The following is a 19,673-nucleotide window of genomic DNA, read 5'->3' on the forward strand; positions in this document are numbered from 1 at the left end:
AGCATGCTACTAATATTATGTGAACACACAAAGAATTGATAACTGTCTCTTCGTATCGTTCCATTGATAAGTTGTCTACATCGTATTCCTAATAACAACGTCATTCGTTTGAATAATCAAACTTAAAAGCATTATAAAGAACAGTTATTCATCATATGAACAGTAAATTTGTGCTCAAATCGTAATTGTCGTGATCAAGTGCTGGAAATGTTTTGAGTGGTGGCCCTTTTTTTTCACATATTGGACCAAGTTGATGGCAATTTTGCTGACAAGTGCCTCATTCTAAAAGAAAAACCTACCGCATTTGCTTTTGAAGAAATATGCTCTTCTGTCCGACGTCATGTCTTCATCGTTGTGAAAAATTCATCTTTATCCGGAATGGTACTTCGGAAAATAATTTTGTGCGAAATGGTACTTTAGAAAAAGTTACGTGGGAAATGGTACTTTAGGAAATGATGCTTTAAGAAATGGTACTTTGGGAAATGGTACTTTAGGAAATGATGCTTTAAGAAATAGTACTTTAGGAAATGGTATTGAAGGAGATGGTACTTTAGGAAATGATAGTTTGCGAAATAATAAGGTGCCGGAGAAGTTTCAATCGAGATCTTCCTAAAGCCCTCTTACAATAACAATAGAGGAAATCTTAAATTGATGATGATTAAGTCTCGGACACGAACATCTGAATGAAGTCATGAGAAAGAATCATTTATATTGCTGGTAATTTGTGATGCCTACGACGTAAAGCAAACTTGAGAACCGATAACATTTTTTTCAGTGCGAGATCACTTTGAGAAATCAGATAGACCTTCACTTACTTGCAGACCTTTCTCCTACCCATTTAAAGCGGCTTGATCACCCTCGCTGTGACTCGAACCTTAGCAGAGAATTACTGTAGTTTGGAAAGGAGACCGGCGTCATTGCGCACAGCGATGAAGAAAGGGGAAGACAAGGCTATGTTGAGGTTTTAAGCATCGTTTGATGTTAACTGTATGTACACGGATATGTTAACCGACGGGGCATCCATCGCAATAAGTTACCGTTAATCTTTGATCTCTCAAACATTTTATTGAACTACTTGGTTCTTTGTGATTCTTTTTTCATTAGATTTTAGAAAACAAAATATTTCATTCGGTCACAGTGCGTCTTTAGTCTTGTACTGTTTCCATGTTTGATCGAAACTGCAGTCAGATAAATAACCGATTAGTTTGTTTGCATTTATTCTCAGGGTAAAATTAAATGCATCAGAGTGAAGACTAATGATGTCACTATGTATGGTAGAAGTTCCAATATATAATGTTGTATGGAACTTGGGATAGAGAAATAAACATCTAAATTCAGTGTATTAATAATACACCCCGAGCACATCTACAACATTAGATTACTTAATGTGCATACATTTCATTGATTTTCTCACAGTTCTATTCATTACAGTAATCATTAGCTAAGGAGTAACAGCACTTTCAGCCTTACTGTGTTCCTCGAAACACTTATCGCAAAGAAATGTTTCCGATATTTACCCATATCCTTTTAACAGATTGAGAAACGTTCAAATTTTTACATCCTTTTTCAGGGATTATTTTAAGTAGTAACCGCGCTCTCGTTCTGCGATAGGTGTAGTTATATGAAATAATGCGCTACAGCTTTGCTTAACTTTCTCGGATTCTGCAATACGCTGTATCAAGCAGTTTTTCGACATATACTTATGTGCAATGCAGTACCTTGACATTAATTTTTTCAATCTCTGACCACTTCTCCAAAATCGAATTGACGCGTATAAATAATACACTCTGAGCACTTCCTAAATAGTAAGAGGCTTTTGGGTAAATTTCAAGATAAATGACATCGACATAAACATTGGTTGAGGGTAGTACAATTTGGAGTGTCAATGTAATAATTACTATATAGGTCAAAGTTTGATCCATCACCCTTAAACTTTTTTATACATGAAACTTTCCGTTTCAAATTTTTACATTGTACTAGATTTTCTGTAGTTTTAGACTACACTTAGGGTTCTGAAATAATGGTTAAAATGAAGTTTTGCAATGTTCACGAATCACTTGACTTTCACGACACACTATATCAAATTAATGATGCGGAAATAGCTTTCGTTTTAACGGAAAATATTGTGCCCTTAGCATGGGATTTCTGTGGAGCGTTTTTCTTTTCTTTTTATCTTTTCTTTTTATCCGTAGTATTTAAAAAGTGGTCATCCAATCCTTGAAAGCTTTGTAATCTCAAGAGCGATATATCGCCTCGAATCCGTCATTCAAAATAAGAAAGCTCCGATGTCTGGTCGATTAATTGTTCTAATGTTTCCATAAAATGCGCAATTCATCGTCGATACATCGGAAAAATAAGGCGCGTTATTGGCCAATTAAAGTTTACATTACTTTTGAACAACACTGTATAACCCCAACATGTTAAAAACTACGTCTAACTAATCTATTCGAAGATAACTCAAATCATAGAGATGTCAGCTTTTTCCAATATAACTGATCACTGCTATTGCATAGAAAAATCTTCGCTCTTTCCAAGCATAACTTGTTTTTTTGCTACTCGCCAAAGACATTCATACAGCAACTAATGTGCCTCACATATATTCGATGTCATTGAAACCTATTTCCAATTCCTCATAGAAGACTTATTTGCCTGTGAATTAAGTAAATTTGAAATACAGCCGGCTCTGATGAATCACTCGAATTTATGTTTGCCAATTGTTTTGAGATTCAATAGTAGCTAACACTCCCCTTTTAAAATTTATCAGTGCACATTAGTCAGTCACATTAATGCCTCTAAATTTGAAATTTTCTCGATATCAAAGAAGCCCACCATAGACTGTAGTAAATATTTTAAAGGTAAATTCAATGAAATATTTACATTTATAACGTATATATTGTCTATAACATTCTTTACAAAGATCTAAATTTGCATTATCTGGTTCTATTCACAATTTGAATCGGCTTTATTCATGTTTTAATCCATGAGTTTCTGGTCTGAAAATCCTTACTGTTCGTCGTTTAGGGAAAATAAAAGTGGTCTGCCCGTCATAAAATTTGATATCCCTTCAACTTTTCTTTACGAACAAATGTTAAGCTAGTGGTTATTCGTTTCTACGAGTGCTTTTCTGTCAGTTGAACGACGAAAGTAAGTTTACACCATAATTTGTCTTCTGCGAACTTGAAAAGTGCGATTAAATGCTTCATAGAATCTGCTGTTTCGCAAACAATAAACCCACGGGTCGATTGCCGCGGAAGTAAAGGCTACTGCCTCAACAGTCGTCCAAACCTTATGATACATGGTGGAGTAAACCACATTTTTGCTCAGATATTGAGTGAAAGAAGTCACTAGACTCGGCAGCCAGCAAACAACGAATAGCCCCACCACAATACTAACTGTTTTAGCAGCTTTTAAGTTCTGTTTTGGTCTGTTCACAGGTTCTTGATTCTGTAAAGTAACAACGTTTGTTCTCCTGGACTGCGTCGCAGAGGCTTTCAATATTCGAATGGAACAGAACACAATGACGATCATAGGAATTAACACTGTTATGATTGTAAAAGACAACCACAACTCAATGGAATCATCTCTCACAAAAAACCTTGAACAGGGGAGAAGAAACGACAAGACCCATACAGAAGCTATGATGAGATAACTTCTCGTGTTAGTAAGAAGCTCTTGATAGCGGAGCGGATGAATGATGGCAATATACCTGTCCAGACTAATGCAGCATAAGTTGAACGTTGTAGCTACAGTGGTGTGTATCCACAGATAATCAATAGCTTTACCGTAAGTTTTCAGATAACTGTCTTCGTCATAATTGATGCACCTGGCCGTTGCCCATACAGGGTTTATAACAAGTTCTACCGACAAGTCCGCCACAGCCAATGAAGCAATGAAAAAATTCGAAATTATTCTGAGGGAATGATTTCTGGCGATCAACCATAAGACAACAGTGTTGCTAATTACGGCCACCAGACCTGTGACACTGAACCAGGCTGCTAAAATGATCCTTTCTTCTTGGTTAAACTCTTCACTGGTGCTGTTCATGTTGCAAAGGCGTCTTTTCCATTCCGCTGACTTGGCGTGAGTTCTTCTCTGATATTAGATGAAGAACAATTTATGGATTTAAAACACTTTTAATATATTTCGCATATTGTTTGGCCCAATAGGAAAGATCAACTCCGAAGAACTTAATAAATTATTAAAGAAACACTGTTGGCCGGTTTTCAAGCCAATATCTGGGTGGTGAATCACCTTCAACCTCTAGTTGCTATGCTTTTGTCCATGTAAGCTGTCAACGCGTCGATTTTCTTATTAACTAACTCAGTGAGTCGAATGCTTTTGTTTTCGCCCGTCAAAACGTCGAGCATTAAATAATAGTCAATTGTAGCACAAAAGAAGTACAGTCATGCCAAGTGAAAAATCCATCCCCTCTCGAGTGAAAAGGTGAATTCCCAGTCGAGAAGAAATATTTCATTTTGAAGTTTTTGCTACAGTTCGTACAAGTAATGAAAAATTATGTGATAGTCTAAAGACTACATGAGGGAATTATCATGAGACACCAATCGTAAAAGTACCAAGATCGCTACGACAATTAAAATATATTGGAACGCCGTTTTATTTACTTTGAGCTCTTTATTTCTTCTTTGGAAGTGTACTGTTAGACATCTGAGGTTTTCAAGTTTTTTCCATATCTTCCCTTCCTTTCTTGCAATTTCTTTGGTAATGCTGGTGCCATATGAATGGCGTTTTTTAGATCAACATGATATCTGATGATCAATTGATAAAAGCACATATCATTAGTGGGAATCTAAAATTCACCTGCTATAAGTCATGTTTTAATGAGGATCCTTTTATCTTTCTCATTTATTTAAATCATTCTCACTGATCATGTACGAGCGCAGATAAACACCTCCGTTCACAAAACAGATATTTGCTGACTTCATTAACTACCCCTTTTGTGAATTTAGTTGAGTGAAGTATCGCCGAACAAGTGTAGATCCCAAAAAACGCTTTAAATTCTGGCTAAAACTCTGACGAATCCTACAAACTATCGAAAGGAAAGAGGAGCGACCGCCCACGGCTTGTGCTTGTCAATATCACTCTGAGGTAAATTTGAATGATTAAAACTCAGCAAACGTTCTTCGCATCATTTTGACTCGTTGTTTACTCAGCTCCCCTTTATTTATTTTATACCTGAATAATTATCTGTTTGTGAGGAAAGCGCCTTTTTGTCGAGCAAATTAAAAGGTAATAAATGCTTCCCGTATATTTCTTGCACATGGTATTTCACAAGTAGCAGTTTTTCTAGATAACTGATTGAAATAACAAAGATAGGTTTCGTAATGATACATCTAATGCTTCAGCACCCAGAGGAATTATAGACATTATCGTAAGTCCCCAAAAACTACCCTATACAAGATAAAATCGCCGGAAACTTTTCTGAAAAGCGCAAGTTAATTCTACCCAAATATAAAGTTAGCTGTTAGAATTAAGACTTTACTTAGAATAATTGACTAGGAAATTATTATTTGTAGGCTTAATGGTTTACGGAAATTTCTTCAATTGACAAGTGACAAGCAATTCGAGTTTTGACAACAAACTTAATTTAGAGCCACCAGCTGTTTTGCCAACCATGAAAACAACCAATGTTCATGGTTGGCAAAACAGCTTACCACTTTACCAAGCTACTTTTACTTTTTTGAACAAAAAAGTTATTGCATTGTGCGATATGACTTCATAGGGTCAGTCTACCGTCTTTTAAGAAATCGAATTGTGCGTGATAATGCTTCATAGAACTCGTCGTTATGCAAACAATAAAGCCATGAGTTGGTTGCAGATCAATTAAACGCCACTACTTCAAGAAATTTCCACACGTTTGTGCAGCCTCTGAGTTGTACATGAAACATTTTTCCAAATTATCGTCTTTTAAGAAATCGAAATGTGCGTGATAATGCTTCATAGAACTCGTCGTTTCGCAAACAATACACCCATGGGTTGATTGCCGATGAAGTAAATGCCACTGTTTCAACAGACGTCCACACAGTGTAGTAGGCTGAGTCGTAAGACACTAGGTTGCTGAAATAGTGCGCCAAACCAGTGATGAGACTTGGCAACCAGGAAACCACAAATAGCCCCACTATGATACTAACTGTTTTAGCAGCTTTGTAGTTCTTTTTACTTCTTCTAATAACGTCTTGATTCTGCGAACAGCTGCTCGTCGGTTTTATGCTATTGTAATGTACTAAAGCGGCTTTTAAAATTCGAAGAGAACAGAACACGATTATAGACATAGGAAATAATATTGTCATAACTGTAAAAGATAGATACAATGTCGATAAAGCTTTTTTATCCTGAACCATGAACCTTGAGCAGGGTAGAACGAGGGACATAAACCATACATCAGCTATCAGTAAATAACATCTTCTGTTGGTGAGGAAATCGTGGTAGCGCAGAGGATAAATGATGGCTACGTACCTGTCCAGGCTAACACAGCATAAGTTAAATGTTGTTGCCACAGTAGTGTGGATCCATAGATAATCTATACTCCTACCGAAGGTTTCGAAGTAGGTTTCAGGATTATAACCCAAACATCTTACCACTAACCACACTGGGTCTATAACAAGTCCTACTAAGAAGTCTGCGGCGGCCAACGAGGTTAGGAACAGGTTAGACATTGTTCTTAGAGATCTTTTTCTGAAAATCAACCACAGGACAATTCCGTTTCCAACTATTGTCAGTAACCCTGCGACACCCAACCACGACGCTAAAGCGATCTTTACCTCCAAAGGTAGCGGTTTACCTTGGTATCCCAAAGTGTGGGTGTCGTTCATTTTTACTGTGTCGATTTCTTAGGCGTCGATTTCAACCTTCTGTTCCTCTTCTGATCAAGTACGTTTTCTGATTCAAAATCATATCTTACTTAGAGGATCATTTTGTCAATTTGTCAAGATATTGTTGGCTTTGACGTTGACTGTTTGAAGTCAGTTCTCCGCAGCTAATTTTAACGTCCTTAGAAATGGTTTTAACGTTTTGTTATTATCATATTTATGCAAAGTGATCTTTGTTAGTAATTGCCTGCTGGTAAGCATTGTTGCGCTTGTCAAGTGACTCTCACACTTGCTCAAATTTAAATTTATGTCAATGACACTGTAATTCGAAGGAGAAAGCAGAGTGAATGGGTTCTTAAGAAGACACTAAAGATTTCTAATGGCAGTGCATGGATTCAAATGTCTGTCTACGAGTTTTGATAAATTGTACCCACGATCGAACATGTAATATTTGGTTTATCGTATAAATATATATTTGGTTTATCGTATAAATATTAATGAAATACATAAATTCAAAACGAGTATAAAAATATAATGCACAAAAAAAAGAAATACAAAGAATCGATCTCCTTCGCGTAGCTGAAATGCTACTTCAACCTCCGAAATAAAAAATAACGCAAAAAATATTTGGTCTCAAAAAGGTTGAATTCGAACTTGTAAACTAATTTTGGTAAAGTAACATATTCATGTAAACATGCATAGTTAAAAAATGCCCGGCAGCTTAATACAATGCATGAACTGATAAATGAGAGTGTAAATGACAGCAGAATTGACCCTATTTTATGCTGGCAACGAAACCTTTAAACCCAATTTTAATTAAGACCTGTATGAGAGGTATCTTGAAAGCTATGTTAAACTTTAGTAGCTTAATCTCTAGGTCTAATTTGTTTTATAATCGACATTGGGTTGGAGAAGATTACCTCAGTCGGTTTACAAATTTCACGCCGTCTTACATGTTCCTTTATCCTTAATAGTGTTTCGGTGTACAGACTCCTCGCCTTGTTATCAGGGATGAGATACAGGCAAGTTGTATCAAGAGTTTGCGACCTGTCAATATGGTTAAAAGTATTGTGGTTGGCTCACTTACTTTTGGAAAAAGATATCATACCTACTTTCAAGTGGAGTATTGATAATATTGGAGCTGATGATCTCAACGTATTCCTTCTCCAGAATCTTTCATGTCATTCGAAGTCAGCAAATACCGGTGCAGGGTAAATTGGCAGGGGAAAAAAAGGAACCTCACCAAACATGATGCGGTTTGAAAACACGGTCATTAGCACTTTGTGTGTTCACCTTATATTAGCAGTCGGTTATCGTCCCCTTACTGTACTGACTGTTGTAATTTTTATCCAAGGGCTTACCTCCTCTCTTTTCCTTGCCGAAGAGCTTGCACAATGTTTAGTTTACATCAAGTCCTTGCTGAATCCTGTCTTCTACTGCTAGAAAATTAAGCGAAATCGAAGAGCAGTGAAGAAATTATAACATAATTTTATTCTTCTATATCCGCGTAAACTTGATATAAATAACAGCATTAATAACGAAACCTCACTAGATAATTGGAGTGAATGATCTTCTAAATGACTGTAATGGACCTTGCAAGACTTCGCCCAAAGGGAGTGTACCCATTTCATTCGACGAATACAACTGCGGGATGAATTAGAAGGAAAAAGAGCAGGAACCTCGCCAAACATGACGCGATAAAAGAAGACGGTCATCAATGCTTTGTGAGTTCACCTTACATTAGCTGTCTGTTATCTTCCTTTTTCAGGTGTGACAGTTGTAATCCTTCTTCAAGGGCTAAACTCGTCTCTTTTTCTGGCCGAAGCACTTGCCGTATGTTTAGTTTATCTAAACTCGTCGATGAGTCAAGTTCTCTACTGCTAGAAAATCAAGGAAATTCGAAGAGCAGTGAAGGAATTTTTCTCTTGGTTCTCGACTTAATACATCGCCCAGAATGCTATTGTCTTTCGCGACATGTACTTGCAGTGCTCATTTAATCAGCGGGCAGCATAATAATTTGCATATCCTGAACTAGTCGGTTGTGATTGGTCAGCAGGTAAAGCTTTGGGAAAACATGAGTCTCTTTGCAGATTTCAGATGCATTCCTGTCTGTGTAACGAAAGTGAAAAGTTTAGATAAATCGTGTTTTACTAGATCATTGAAAAGTATTTCAGATCACATTAGATTTAAGGGCCGAAGATTAAAGAAATTTTACTTTAACACTTAAACAAATTATTTTACGCCACTAGAACGTTTGAATTAAAGAGACCAGTGATAATTTATGTATGAGATCCCAAAATAATCGAACATTATAATTTTATACTAAGCATGACTTGGTTTTTTTTTTCAAGTCGATCGGCAGTGCATTTTTACAGTACCTATACACCCCTCATATACAGCTATTTCAATTTACGTTGTCGGATCAAAGCCTCAAGCCTACAACCCCGAAAGCCTAAAATTAATTCTAATCTACCCATACCGCCTTTCGGTCTTGTCCGTACCCTTGAAGCTTTGATCCGACAACGTAAATTGAAATAGCTGTATGCGACGTCAGTTAACCCTATGTGCATGGTGACTAAAACAAGACCTCTTTGTGTGTGAAGTCTGGAAATTTGAAAAAACAGCCGGCGCCTAAAACTAGTGGCTACCAATCGTTCTAAACCCGTGAAAATCACAATCACTCCTCCAAAATGTATTTCACATTGCACATCATTACGTTGCATTAATTAGGGCCTCTAAGTCAAGGGGCTATGCAATTGTGAAAACTTTAAACCGAAAATTAAGTTCGTTTTGATTATGTTTAAAAAATTTCAGTTATTTGTTATTATAATTTGTGTGTTTGGTCTTAGACTCCCAACTGTTCGACGGTCACCGAAAATACGATGTTTTTCACGTCACAAAAAGTCCAAACACCTTCTCGACTTCAAAAAAATCGCGTCTGCAAACATTTTAAACGCTAGGACAAGAAATGAAGAAGTTTTTTAAACGACGAATACCAAATAAATTCACAATAACGCCAATTAATTTTGGCCTAGAGGGGATAGTTTATCCTCTCTTGCTTTGCCTTAATCGAAATAGCGACGGTTTATTGACAAATTTGTTATTTTTTCTGGGCCTCAGTGTGGGAGGAAAAAGGTACATCCATATTAGTACGATTTACCCAAAACGCGGAGGCAAAATTCTCGGCTTGCGCGGGTTTCACATCCTCCAGCTAGTTTGGTGCTTCTGCTACAATTCCTTTAATTCATGGAATATTCTGGTATATAGAATTTGAAGCTACATGAGTGAATTGTTATGAAATAATTATAATCAACTCTCCGCCAACGGACACTCAGATTGCTCCACTTACTGACACTTTTGAATGAATGTGAGCTACCAGTGATTGGATCCTTGCGTTTGCGCAAAGATTTCTGGGATTGCCATGGGGCAAACATTGCATGTTACAAGAAGGAAATATAAGACGAAAGGTTGTTTCGATATCCAAAAAAAAAGGTTTTTAATAGACTATCGTTTTCTTCGCCGCAGTTTTATCATAAATGGATAAAGATAATGTTGATACGAGGGAAGTGTAAAGACTGTAAGTCTATGTAAGAATCACCACGTAGAGTAAAACACACGTCAAAAAAACTGAAAAGGCTTTAGTGAGTTATTCCTTAGCAATTTATGGCTAACATCTCTAAATTTTGAGACCATTAAGCGATACCAAGTTAACAATAAACCTTGTGCATGGAGAAAAGTTGATCGGTATATTTTATTACATTTTTCATGGTTGTTCAAATAAAAACTTACGCTTTTCTCTTATAAACATTACCCAAATCCATTTCTGATAAAACAGCGGCGAAAAAGCGATAATCTCTCTCCAAAATCGTTTTTTAGGCCGTCGAAACAACCTTTCGCCTTACATTTCTTTCTAACGAGTTGAGTTGCAATGTATGCCCAATGGGTATCCCAGAAATCTCTGCGCAAACACAAGGATCCGATTACTGGCAACTCAGTCATTCCCATTTTTACCTTCCCGGTCAAACTCTGTTTTAACTTATTCCCGGAGGCGGACACTCTCTCATAAGTGGACGCTGACCCTTGTCAAGGGAAAAATTCAAAATTTTTCTTTTGTTTTCCCTCCCTATCAAGCAAACTCGCCATGCATAATAATGTACTCTCGGCAAAGAAATTTGTCTTAATTTGCAAATCAACAGAAAAATTTAATACCGACCTTTGACAAAGCAGTAGTTGGGATCAGCATCGTCAAATCTTCATTTCTCCGCGGGAAAGCAGGGTATCCGTTTGTTTGACATTAACAAGAGTCCGACATTATTTGTATTGTCACTTTATGGCCGCAATGGTCATAACTTTCCTTCTTGTTTTTTCCTTTAGCGGACATCTACTCGATTTTTTTATGGTGCCTGCTAGGGGGAATAATTATCGTAGGCGGATCGATCCAATAACGTATACTCTTTCCAATTCCAGTCGGTGTAGGCTGACGCAGAGTTGTCTGTGTTATAGAAGCAGGCTGGCTCGAAGTACAGAAGTACTCCATGACGATAAAAAATGTAGAACTGCGCTTTATTTAATAGTTTTAGGCTTTTTATGTTTTCTTTAAAAGAACTCCCAGATATTCAAGGTGTTTTCAAGGTTTGTCAAATCTCTCCTTCTTTTCTTGCGATGGTTTGTTTTTATGCTGGTAAGCTATAGGTGGTGCGTAACAGGTAGTCGTAAATATAGATAGGATCAATTGATTAGAGCACGAATATGATGGGAATTTAAATTTTAACTGCTTTAAGTTGTGTGTTCATCATGAGATCCTAATCACTTTATTGTTTTTTATAAGTTCATTATACGTTCCTTACTGATCATGTACAAGCATCGATAAACAACTCCACAGCAAAATTGTGTTTACCCTTCGAACTACCCTTTCATCAACCACGTCATGTAAAAAAGTTAGGTGAGGCGTCAACAAGTGTAGTTCACTTGTTACACGTTAAACAAGTGTAGTTTACTTCTGGCCTTTACTCAGAGAAACCCTAATAATTAGCAAAAGGGAAGGGATATTACCATTCCTGGCCTCTGAAATATCTCTTTGTAAGGGAAATATATTTTTACACTACAAAGATCCAGTTAGTAACTGTCTCTTGACTTGTAATACAATTCCTTGTAAACATTTAAAGAAAACGTGATGTACTACCGACTTCAAAGAGATACCATTTGAATAAATGATAAGTCTTTTTAATGATTATTTCCATAGCCTGTTTTCTGAATATTGATTGAAAACACAAACACTTTTTGTGGTAATGAACCTAATGCTTCGGTACCCAAAGAAAATATTGACAAAGTACCCTGTAAAACATTTCCTGTACTACAAAAAGTCGCCGAAAACTTCCCCGGAAAGTGGAAATAAATTCTTCCCCAATACAAAATTTGCAGTTAAAGCTAGAATAATTGAATGGGTAATTATTATTTACAGGTTGGATGGAGTTAGGAAATTTCTATTTAAGCCGTTTCTGAGTTTTGAGAACAACTTGATTTAGTGTAACCATGCAGCTGTTGTCACAAACTTCAAAATCAATTTAGGCTAGTCTTTAGGGGAAACAGTTACCAACTAACCAAGCTACGTTTCATTTTTGTTTGATAAAATATTAGTTGTGCGTTATGAATTTACACAGCCAGTTCCCCGTTTGTACAGTCTCTGAATTGAATACGAAACATTTATCCAAATTACCGTTTTTTAAGAAATCGAAATGTACGTGATAATGCTTCATAGAACTCGTCGTTTCGCAAACAATACACCCATGGGTTGATTGCAGATGAGGTAAACGCTGTTGTTTCAACAAATGTCCACACAGTGTAATAATTTGCGTTATGAGACCCTTTGGTATTGAAGTAATGTACAAAACCGGTAATGAGACTTGGCAACCAGGAAACCACAAATAGCCCCACTATGATACTAACTGTTTTAGCAGCCTTGTAGTTCTTTTTAGTTCTTCTAATAGTGTCTTGATTCTGCTCACAGCTGCTCGTCGGGTTTATGCTATTGTAATGCGCTAAGGCGGCTTTTAAAATTCGAAGAGAACAGAACACGATAAGAGACATAGGTAATAATATTGTCATAACTGTAAATGATATATACAATGTTGATAAAGCTGTTATATCCTGAACCATGAACCTTGAGCAGGGTAAGACAAGGGACATAAACCATACACTAGCTATCAGTAAATAACATCTTCTGTTGGTGAGAAAATCGTGGTAGCGCAGAGGATGAATGATGGCTACATACCTGTCCAGGCTAACACAGCATAAGTTAAATGTTGTTGCTACAGTAGTGTGGATCCATAGATAATCTATACTCCTACCGAAGGTTTCAATGTAGGTTTTATTAGAGTGATAACCCAAAAATCGTATGACAATCCAGACTGGGTCTATAACAAGTCCCACTAAAAAGTCTGCAGCGGCTAACGAGGTCAGGAACAGGTTGGAAATTGTTCTTAGAGATCTTTTTCTGAAAATCAACCACAGGACAATTCCATTTCCAACTATTGTCAGTAACCCTGCGACACCCAACCACGTCGCTAAAGCGATCTTTGCCTCCAAAGGTAGCGGTTTACCTTGGTTTCCCAAAGTGTGGGTGTCGTTCATTTCTACAGCGTCGACTTCTTTATCGACCTTCAGTCTGTTTCTCTTCTGATCAAAAACGTTTTCTGGTTACGAATCATACCTTATCTAGAGCGTTATTTAAAATTCATTTATGAGACTTCGGCTGTCAATTCGTCAAGATATAGTTGGCTTTGATGTTGATTGGTCGAAGTTCTCGGCAGAAATTTTTAACATCTTTAGAAATTTTTTTAACGTTTTGTCATCATTATTTTTATGCGAAGTGATCGTTGTTATTAATCGCCTGCTGTTAAGCAGTATTGCGCTTGCCAGGAGGCGTTCATTTACTCTGCGCCGATATTCTTTATCAACCTTCAGTTCCCCTTCTGATCAAAAACATTTGCTAATTACGAATTGTACTTCACCCTGTGTGACATTTGAAATTAATTTTTGAGACTTTGACTGCCAATTCGTCGCGACACTATTGGCTCTGATGTTGATTGGTAGAAGTTAATCTTCTGGAGCTATTTTTTGCCGTCGTTTATAATGTTATAAGATCCATTTGTCGTTATCATTTCTATGTAAATTGATCAAAACTTTTTTTTGCGCTGTCAGCGTTCTAGATAGACACTTCAAAATTAAGTTAGGAAAAAGATCTTTAACGTGCTACAAAGTGGACTCTAGGATGGATGATGTACAACGTTCAAGCTCACCTAAATCCAAGATGGTGTCTAGTTATCGATCGAGATGCGTCTGCTGCGTTTTGGAAACAAACTTATAGAGGAGGTTTGCTGCGGATTTATCCTTACAAACCTTTTTAATTCACTATATCTCTAGGTAAGGTTATGTTGAAGCATTCTAGTCGCCAATTTGGCGGCTTATTCTCAGGATTTAGTCGCGAAGTGAAAAATTTATGCGTATTGGCGCCTGTATTGGGCGCAATTTCACACCCTGTCAATAATTAATAATAAAGCATTGTTGCACTTGTCAGGTGGCTTTCGTTGCTGCTTATTTCTATCGATATGTCGTTGATACCTTGAAAGAGAAAACAGATTAAATGGGTTTATCTCTTATGGAAACCCTTTAGAGTGACTTGAACATCGATATCGCGCGTGTCAGATCTAGAGACTGTGTGCAGCCCTTGTTGTTGTTAGCAGCGGTGAAGAACCTCTGAGACACCTTTAATTTAGGGCAGAACCACTGTAAATTTGAAATCTTGCGCGAGCTCTTCATATTTTGTTGATCTTTTTGTCGTTGGGATCTTTCGTACAAATGTGGGCGGATATCTGTTAAAAACAAGAAGTTATGGACCGCACGGTGCACTGAGACGAGAAAGATAACACCATTCCCTTTTCTTGATACCGACTCACACTGATCAATATTTAGCCAATGATTCACATCACCATCAGTCAGTAAAACAGGGCATCGCTTAGTGTTTGTAAGACTGGGCCTAAAAGCTCATTACAAAACCATCAACTATCTCTTAAGGAGGCTCCTTAGGGTTTTTGCTCAATGTTGCCGCGCGCGCCAGCGTAATGTTTTTCTAGAAAATATGCATGTTTTCGCCTTTCATGGTCAATAAAAGCCATCAAAAGGCAATGAGTAAGGTTCGGACTATCGTTTGCTGTAGTAAATATTATCAAAATGACTTTCGTTATTAAGCGAAGGCTCCACGCAAATCTTAGTAAATTCCACTGAAGGAAATGCGATAAATCTTACTCAAAAGATCCCTAATTTCTTTGTCGCAAAACATTACGTTATGGAATAGAACTTCGCCAAGATGTATATCTAAGCATCCGTTGACTTTCGAATCTGTCGCCTATTGGCAATCTTTCCCACGGTGTTTCTTTTCGGTTGACTTCTTTTTCAGGCGTAGAAGGCCTATGAATATTATGGGTGCAGTTGCTGGAAACGCTACATTCCATCACATAAAAACTTTATTGTGTTAAACTGTTTTTAACACACCTTTTCGGGTAACAATCGTGCGATCGTATCGAGCCGCCATGTTTGTTTAGCATGTTAACACTTTTAAAGCTCGTGCTACGTTCGTCTAGATATTTATCATCATCGTCGTCGTTTATGAGGCAGTTAAAATCTTGTATTGTAATGTTGGGTAGTTACCAGAGCGACAAAAATCATGATATTGTCACTATCAGCGAATCTGTTATTTGGTTACGATGCGTAATCACAAAAACTTTATTCATAAGCGTTTTCTTTTCTTTTTTATCCGTAGTCCTTTCAAGCGACAAAACAAGTGCAAAACTGTCTTAACGTTTCCTTAACGGCTCTTTGAATTTCTTTGATCTTCCAACAGTAAAGAATGGGATTTAGCAAGGAATTAAGGTTGACTAAAATAATCGCGAAGACTTGTGCCACAAATAGTGTTAAGTTTAATCCACGAATAAGCGTTATGACCGTGACTAATGTAAAAGGAAGATAGCATGATTCTTAATAAAGAGACCACAACTTTTAGTTTGCAAGACATGTTTCGACATTCTTATGTCATCTTCATTTCTTTATTAAGAATTATTGCCACTCTGCTGTCTTTACGTCCTTTTGGGAAGATAGCATGACATTAACGTTAAGTGAACCCACAGCGAATTGATGACTGTCTTTTTGTATCGCGCCATCATCAGCTTGGCACCTGCTCCTGGGCACTCATGATCTTGCACGGCCTTTCGCCGACATCGAAAATAGTGAAAGGTTCTTGTGTAAGAGTAGGTCGAGATTGTTATCATCAACGTGGTCGTTACACCGCTCGCAATTGCGAATGCCCTGATGCTCCACAACGAAACGGCTCCCATCAAAGCGCTTTGGACCCACAGTAAAAAGACGACAATACGAACTCGCTTTATGGTGATAACTTGTCTATATCGTATTCCTAACAAGAGAGCCATGAGTCGATCCACAGAAATGACGGTTATCGTCGACAAAGATACACCGGAGAAAATTGTACTTAACAGAAATGCTACGTATTCCAGCAGTCGACATTCTTCAAAGGTGCTTTGGCTTATTCCTGTCCGAGTGAGAGCAATTGATACTGATTGTGAGATAAAGCCAGCGCAAAGGTCAGTGATTGTGAGATTAAAAAGCAACAGTTTGGATGGAGGATTAAGACTGTTTTCTCTGCGAAGGGTGACCAGAATCAAAATGTTTGCCAGAGTAGTCGCTACAGAAAGAAAACCATACATGACCGTACAAAATATTGCTAAGGTAGGGAGATGATATTTATTGCCATAATGCCCGTAGCAAAACACCGATCGGTTTGTCAATCCGAGGAAATTCATAATTTCTTCTCAACAACACGAGTCAAGGCAAAGGTCGGATGTTTTCAGAAAGTGATGTTTAAGCTCAACGAGAAAAGTGATGTCTTTGGTTCTTCAGTTCTCCAACATTACAATCACTCCAAGTATTGTCACTTTATAGAGAGTTGATTGGTGAGGTTATTTTCATTTAAATGCGCTATCAAATGGAACAGTTTCAATTTATTTCAGTTTCTAACAAAAGTCCACGGAAGAGATAAAGACAACTGAAAGGTGCTTAGCTTAAGGACCTGGCGAGAGGACAAGTGTACCAAGTGGCCATTTTAATTTACATTTTAAATTCTGTAATATTCTTCTTTCGAATCCACGCTCGTGTGTTTTGTGGCACGTTGCAATGTGCTATGTCCAACCAAAAAAAGACCACGTATGGCACTTATTGAGAGAAACGAAATGATACTTAACGAAATATTACTTTGAGAAATGGTACTCTGCAAAATGGTACTTCGCGAAGTAACACTTTCCTAAATTAAAATTGTACGAAATGGTACTTTGTGAAATGACACTTTGCAAAATGGCACATTGCGATTAAACTTTGGGAAATGGTATTTTGTGACTTAGTTTATTACGAAATCGTACTTTGCGCCGTTGTACTTTTACGAAATCTTAATTTGCTAAGTGGTCATAATGTGATCAAAACATGATACGTGTATTTTCAACTAGTGTTTTTTCATAAGAGTGAATGTTACCAATGGTGAAACAATTGGTGGCAACAGCTGAAAAAATCAATTTTGCTCATATTTCAAAGTTAGGCAGGCCTTAGAGAAAAACAAACCACTGCATGCTTCGTTTGGCTGAATATCGATTTATTTTCGAGAAAATCGATAATATCTGAATTCCGCCAAAATGCCGCCTTTGAAGCTCTACATTTTAGGCGAATCTCGGAAGGTCGCGTCACAAAATGGAGACCTTAAGCAAATTACGACGGCGACGGCAACGAGGACATTGACCTACTAAGCATGTGGAATTTAGTTTCTCACTTTCTACTCATTTTTTCCGCAGTCCTATTAAGCGTACAAAAGAGCACAAAACTGTGTTATAGTTTCCTTTGCTACGTTTTGAATGTCTTTGATCTTCCAACAGTAAAGTATTGGATTTAGAAAGGAATTAAAGTTGTTGAAGGCAACTGTCAAGACTTGTACCTTGTAAAGTGATAAGGTTAATCCACTAGTAAGCATTATAGCTGTTATTAGTGTAAAAGGGAAATAGCATGCTACTGATATTATGTGAACCCACAAAGAATTGATAACTGTCTCTTCATATCGTTCCATTGATAAGTTGTCTATATCGTATTCCTAATAACAACGCCATTCAATTTTAAAAGCATTATAAAGAACAGTTAATCATCATATGAACAGTAAATTTGCGCTCAAATCGTATTTGTCGTGATCAAGTGCTGAAAACGTTTTGAGTGGTGGCCCTTTTTTTTCACATATTGGACCCAGTTGATGGCAATTTTGCTGACAAGTGCCTCATTCTAAAAATAAAAACCTACCGCATCTGCTTTTGAAGGAATATACTCTTCTGTCCGACATCATGTTTTCATCGCTGTGAAAAATTCATCTTTTTCCGGAATGGTACTTCGGAAAATAATTCTGTGCGAAATGGTACTTTAGAAAAAGTTACGTGAGAAATGGTACTTTAGCAAATGATGCTTTAAGAAATGGTACTTTAGGAAATGGTACTTTAGGAAATGGTACTTTAGGAAATGGTATTGAAGGAGATGGTACTTTAGGAAATGGTATTGAAGGATATGGTACTTTAAGAAATGATAGTTTGCGAAATAATTATGTGCCGGAGAAGTTTCAATTGAGATCTTCCTAAAGCCCTCTTACAATAACAATAGAGGAAATCTAAACTTGATAATGATTAAGTCTCGGACATGACCACCTGAATGAGGTCAGGGGAAAGAATAATTTATATTGCTGGTAATTTGTGATGCCTACGACGTAAAGCAAAATTGAGAACCGATAACATTTTTTTTAGTGCAAGATCACTTTGAGAAATCTGATAGACCTTCACTTACTTGCAGACCTTCCTCCTAACCATTTAAAGCGGCTTGATCACCCTCGCCGTGACGCGAACCAGAGCAGAGAATTACTGTAGTTTGGAAAGGAGACCGACGTCATTGCGCACAGCGATGAAGAAAGGGGAAGGCAAGGCTATGCTGAGGTTTTAAGCATCGTTTGATGTTAACTGTATGTACACGGATATGTTAACCGACGGGGCATCCATCGCAATAAGCTACTGTTAATCTTGTGATTCTTTTTTCATTAGACTTTAGAAAACAAAAATATTTCATTCGGTCACAGTGCGTCTTTAGTCTTGTACTGTTTCCATGTTTGATCGAGACTGCAGCCAGATAAATAACCGATTAGTTTGTTTGCATTTATTCTTAGGGTAAAATTAAATGCATCAGAGTGAAGACTAATGATGTCACTATGTATGGTAGAAGTTCCAATTTGTAATATTGTATGGAACTTGGGATAGAAAAATAAATATCTAAATTCAGTGTATTAATAGTACACCCCGAGCACATCTATAACATTAGATTACTTAATGTGCGTACATTTCATTGATTTTCTCACAGTTCTATTCATTACAATAATCGTTAGCTAAGGAGTAACAGCACTTTCAGCCTTACTGTGTTCCTCGAAACACTTATCGCAAAGAAATATTTCTGATATTTACATATATCCTTTTAACAGGTTGAGAAACGCTCAAATTTTTATATCCTTTTTTCAGGGATTATTTTAAGTAGTAACCGCGCTCTCGTTCTGCGATAGGTGTGGTTATTCGTTCTGCGATAGGTGTGGTTATATGAAATAATGCGCTACAGCTTTGCACAACTTTCTCGAATCCTCTGAACAACCTTCGTGCCTAGGTAAGTCGATGTAATCAGGGAAAAAGTCCTCCATTACTTAAGTATGTGCGATAGAAT

At 37.2% G+C, this 19,673-nt stretch overlaps 3 protein-coding genes across 3 annotated transcripts; all 3 read right to left on the reverse strand.

Moving 5' to 3' along the window:
* Positions 1-2,214: 2,214 nt before the first annotated feature.
* On the reverse strand, positions 2,215-4,044 carry LOC149047289 (5-hydroxytryptamine receptor 4-like). The gene has a single exon (XM_089204557.1). It carries the CDS (start codon positions 4,042-4,044, stop codon positions 3,151-3,153), a length of 894 nt encoding a protein of 297 aa, XP_089060683.1. The 3' UTR covers positions 2,215-3,150.
* A 1,105-nt stretch (positions 4,045-5,149) lies between these two features.
* On the reverse strand, positions 5,150-8,014 carry LOC149047290 (beta-1 adrenergic receptor-like). The gene has a single exon (XM_089204556.1). It carries the CDS (start codon positions 6,828-6,830, stop codon positions 5,916-5,918), a length of 915 nt encoding a protein of 304 aa, XP_089060682.1. The 5' UTR covers positions 6,831-8,014; the 3' UTR covers positions 5,150-5,915.
* Positions 8,015-11,621: 3,607 nt separating this feature from the next.
* LOC113684382 (octopamine receptor beta-2R) lies at positions 11,622-14,937 on the reverse strand. The gene has a single exon (XM_089204558.1). The coding sequence runs from the start codon at positions 13,455-13,457 to the stop codon at positions 12,540-12,542; it is 918 nt and encodes a 305-aa protein (XP_089060684.1). The 5' UTR covers positions 13,458-14,937; the 3' UTR covers positions 11,622-12,539.
* Between the last annotated feature and the right edge of the window lie 4,736 nt (positions 14,938-19,673).

The sequence above is a fragment of the Pocillopora damicornis genome, chromosome 4, assembly GCF_964200805.1.
Source record: "Pocillopora damicornis chromosome 4, jaPocDami1.2, whole genome shotgun sequence".
Classification (NCBI taxonomy): domain Eukaryota; kingdom Metazoa; phylum Cnidaria; class Anthozoa; order Scleractinia; family Pocilloporidae; genus Pocillopora; species Pocillopora damicornis.

Excerpts from the sequence above, each read along its gene's own strand:
- LOC149047289 (XM_089204557.1), bottom strand. The coding sequence starts at position 4,044 with ATGAACAGCACCAGTGAAGAGTTTAACCAAGAAGAAAGGATCATTTTA.
- LOC149047290 (XM_089204556.1), bottom strand. The coding sequence starts at position 6,830 with ATGAACGACACCCACACTTTGGGATACCAAGGTAAACCGCTACCTTTG.
- LOC113684382 (XM_089204558.1), bottom strand. The coding sequence starts at position 13,457 with ATGAACGACACCCACACTTTGGGAAACCAAGGTAAACCGCTACCTTTG.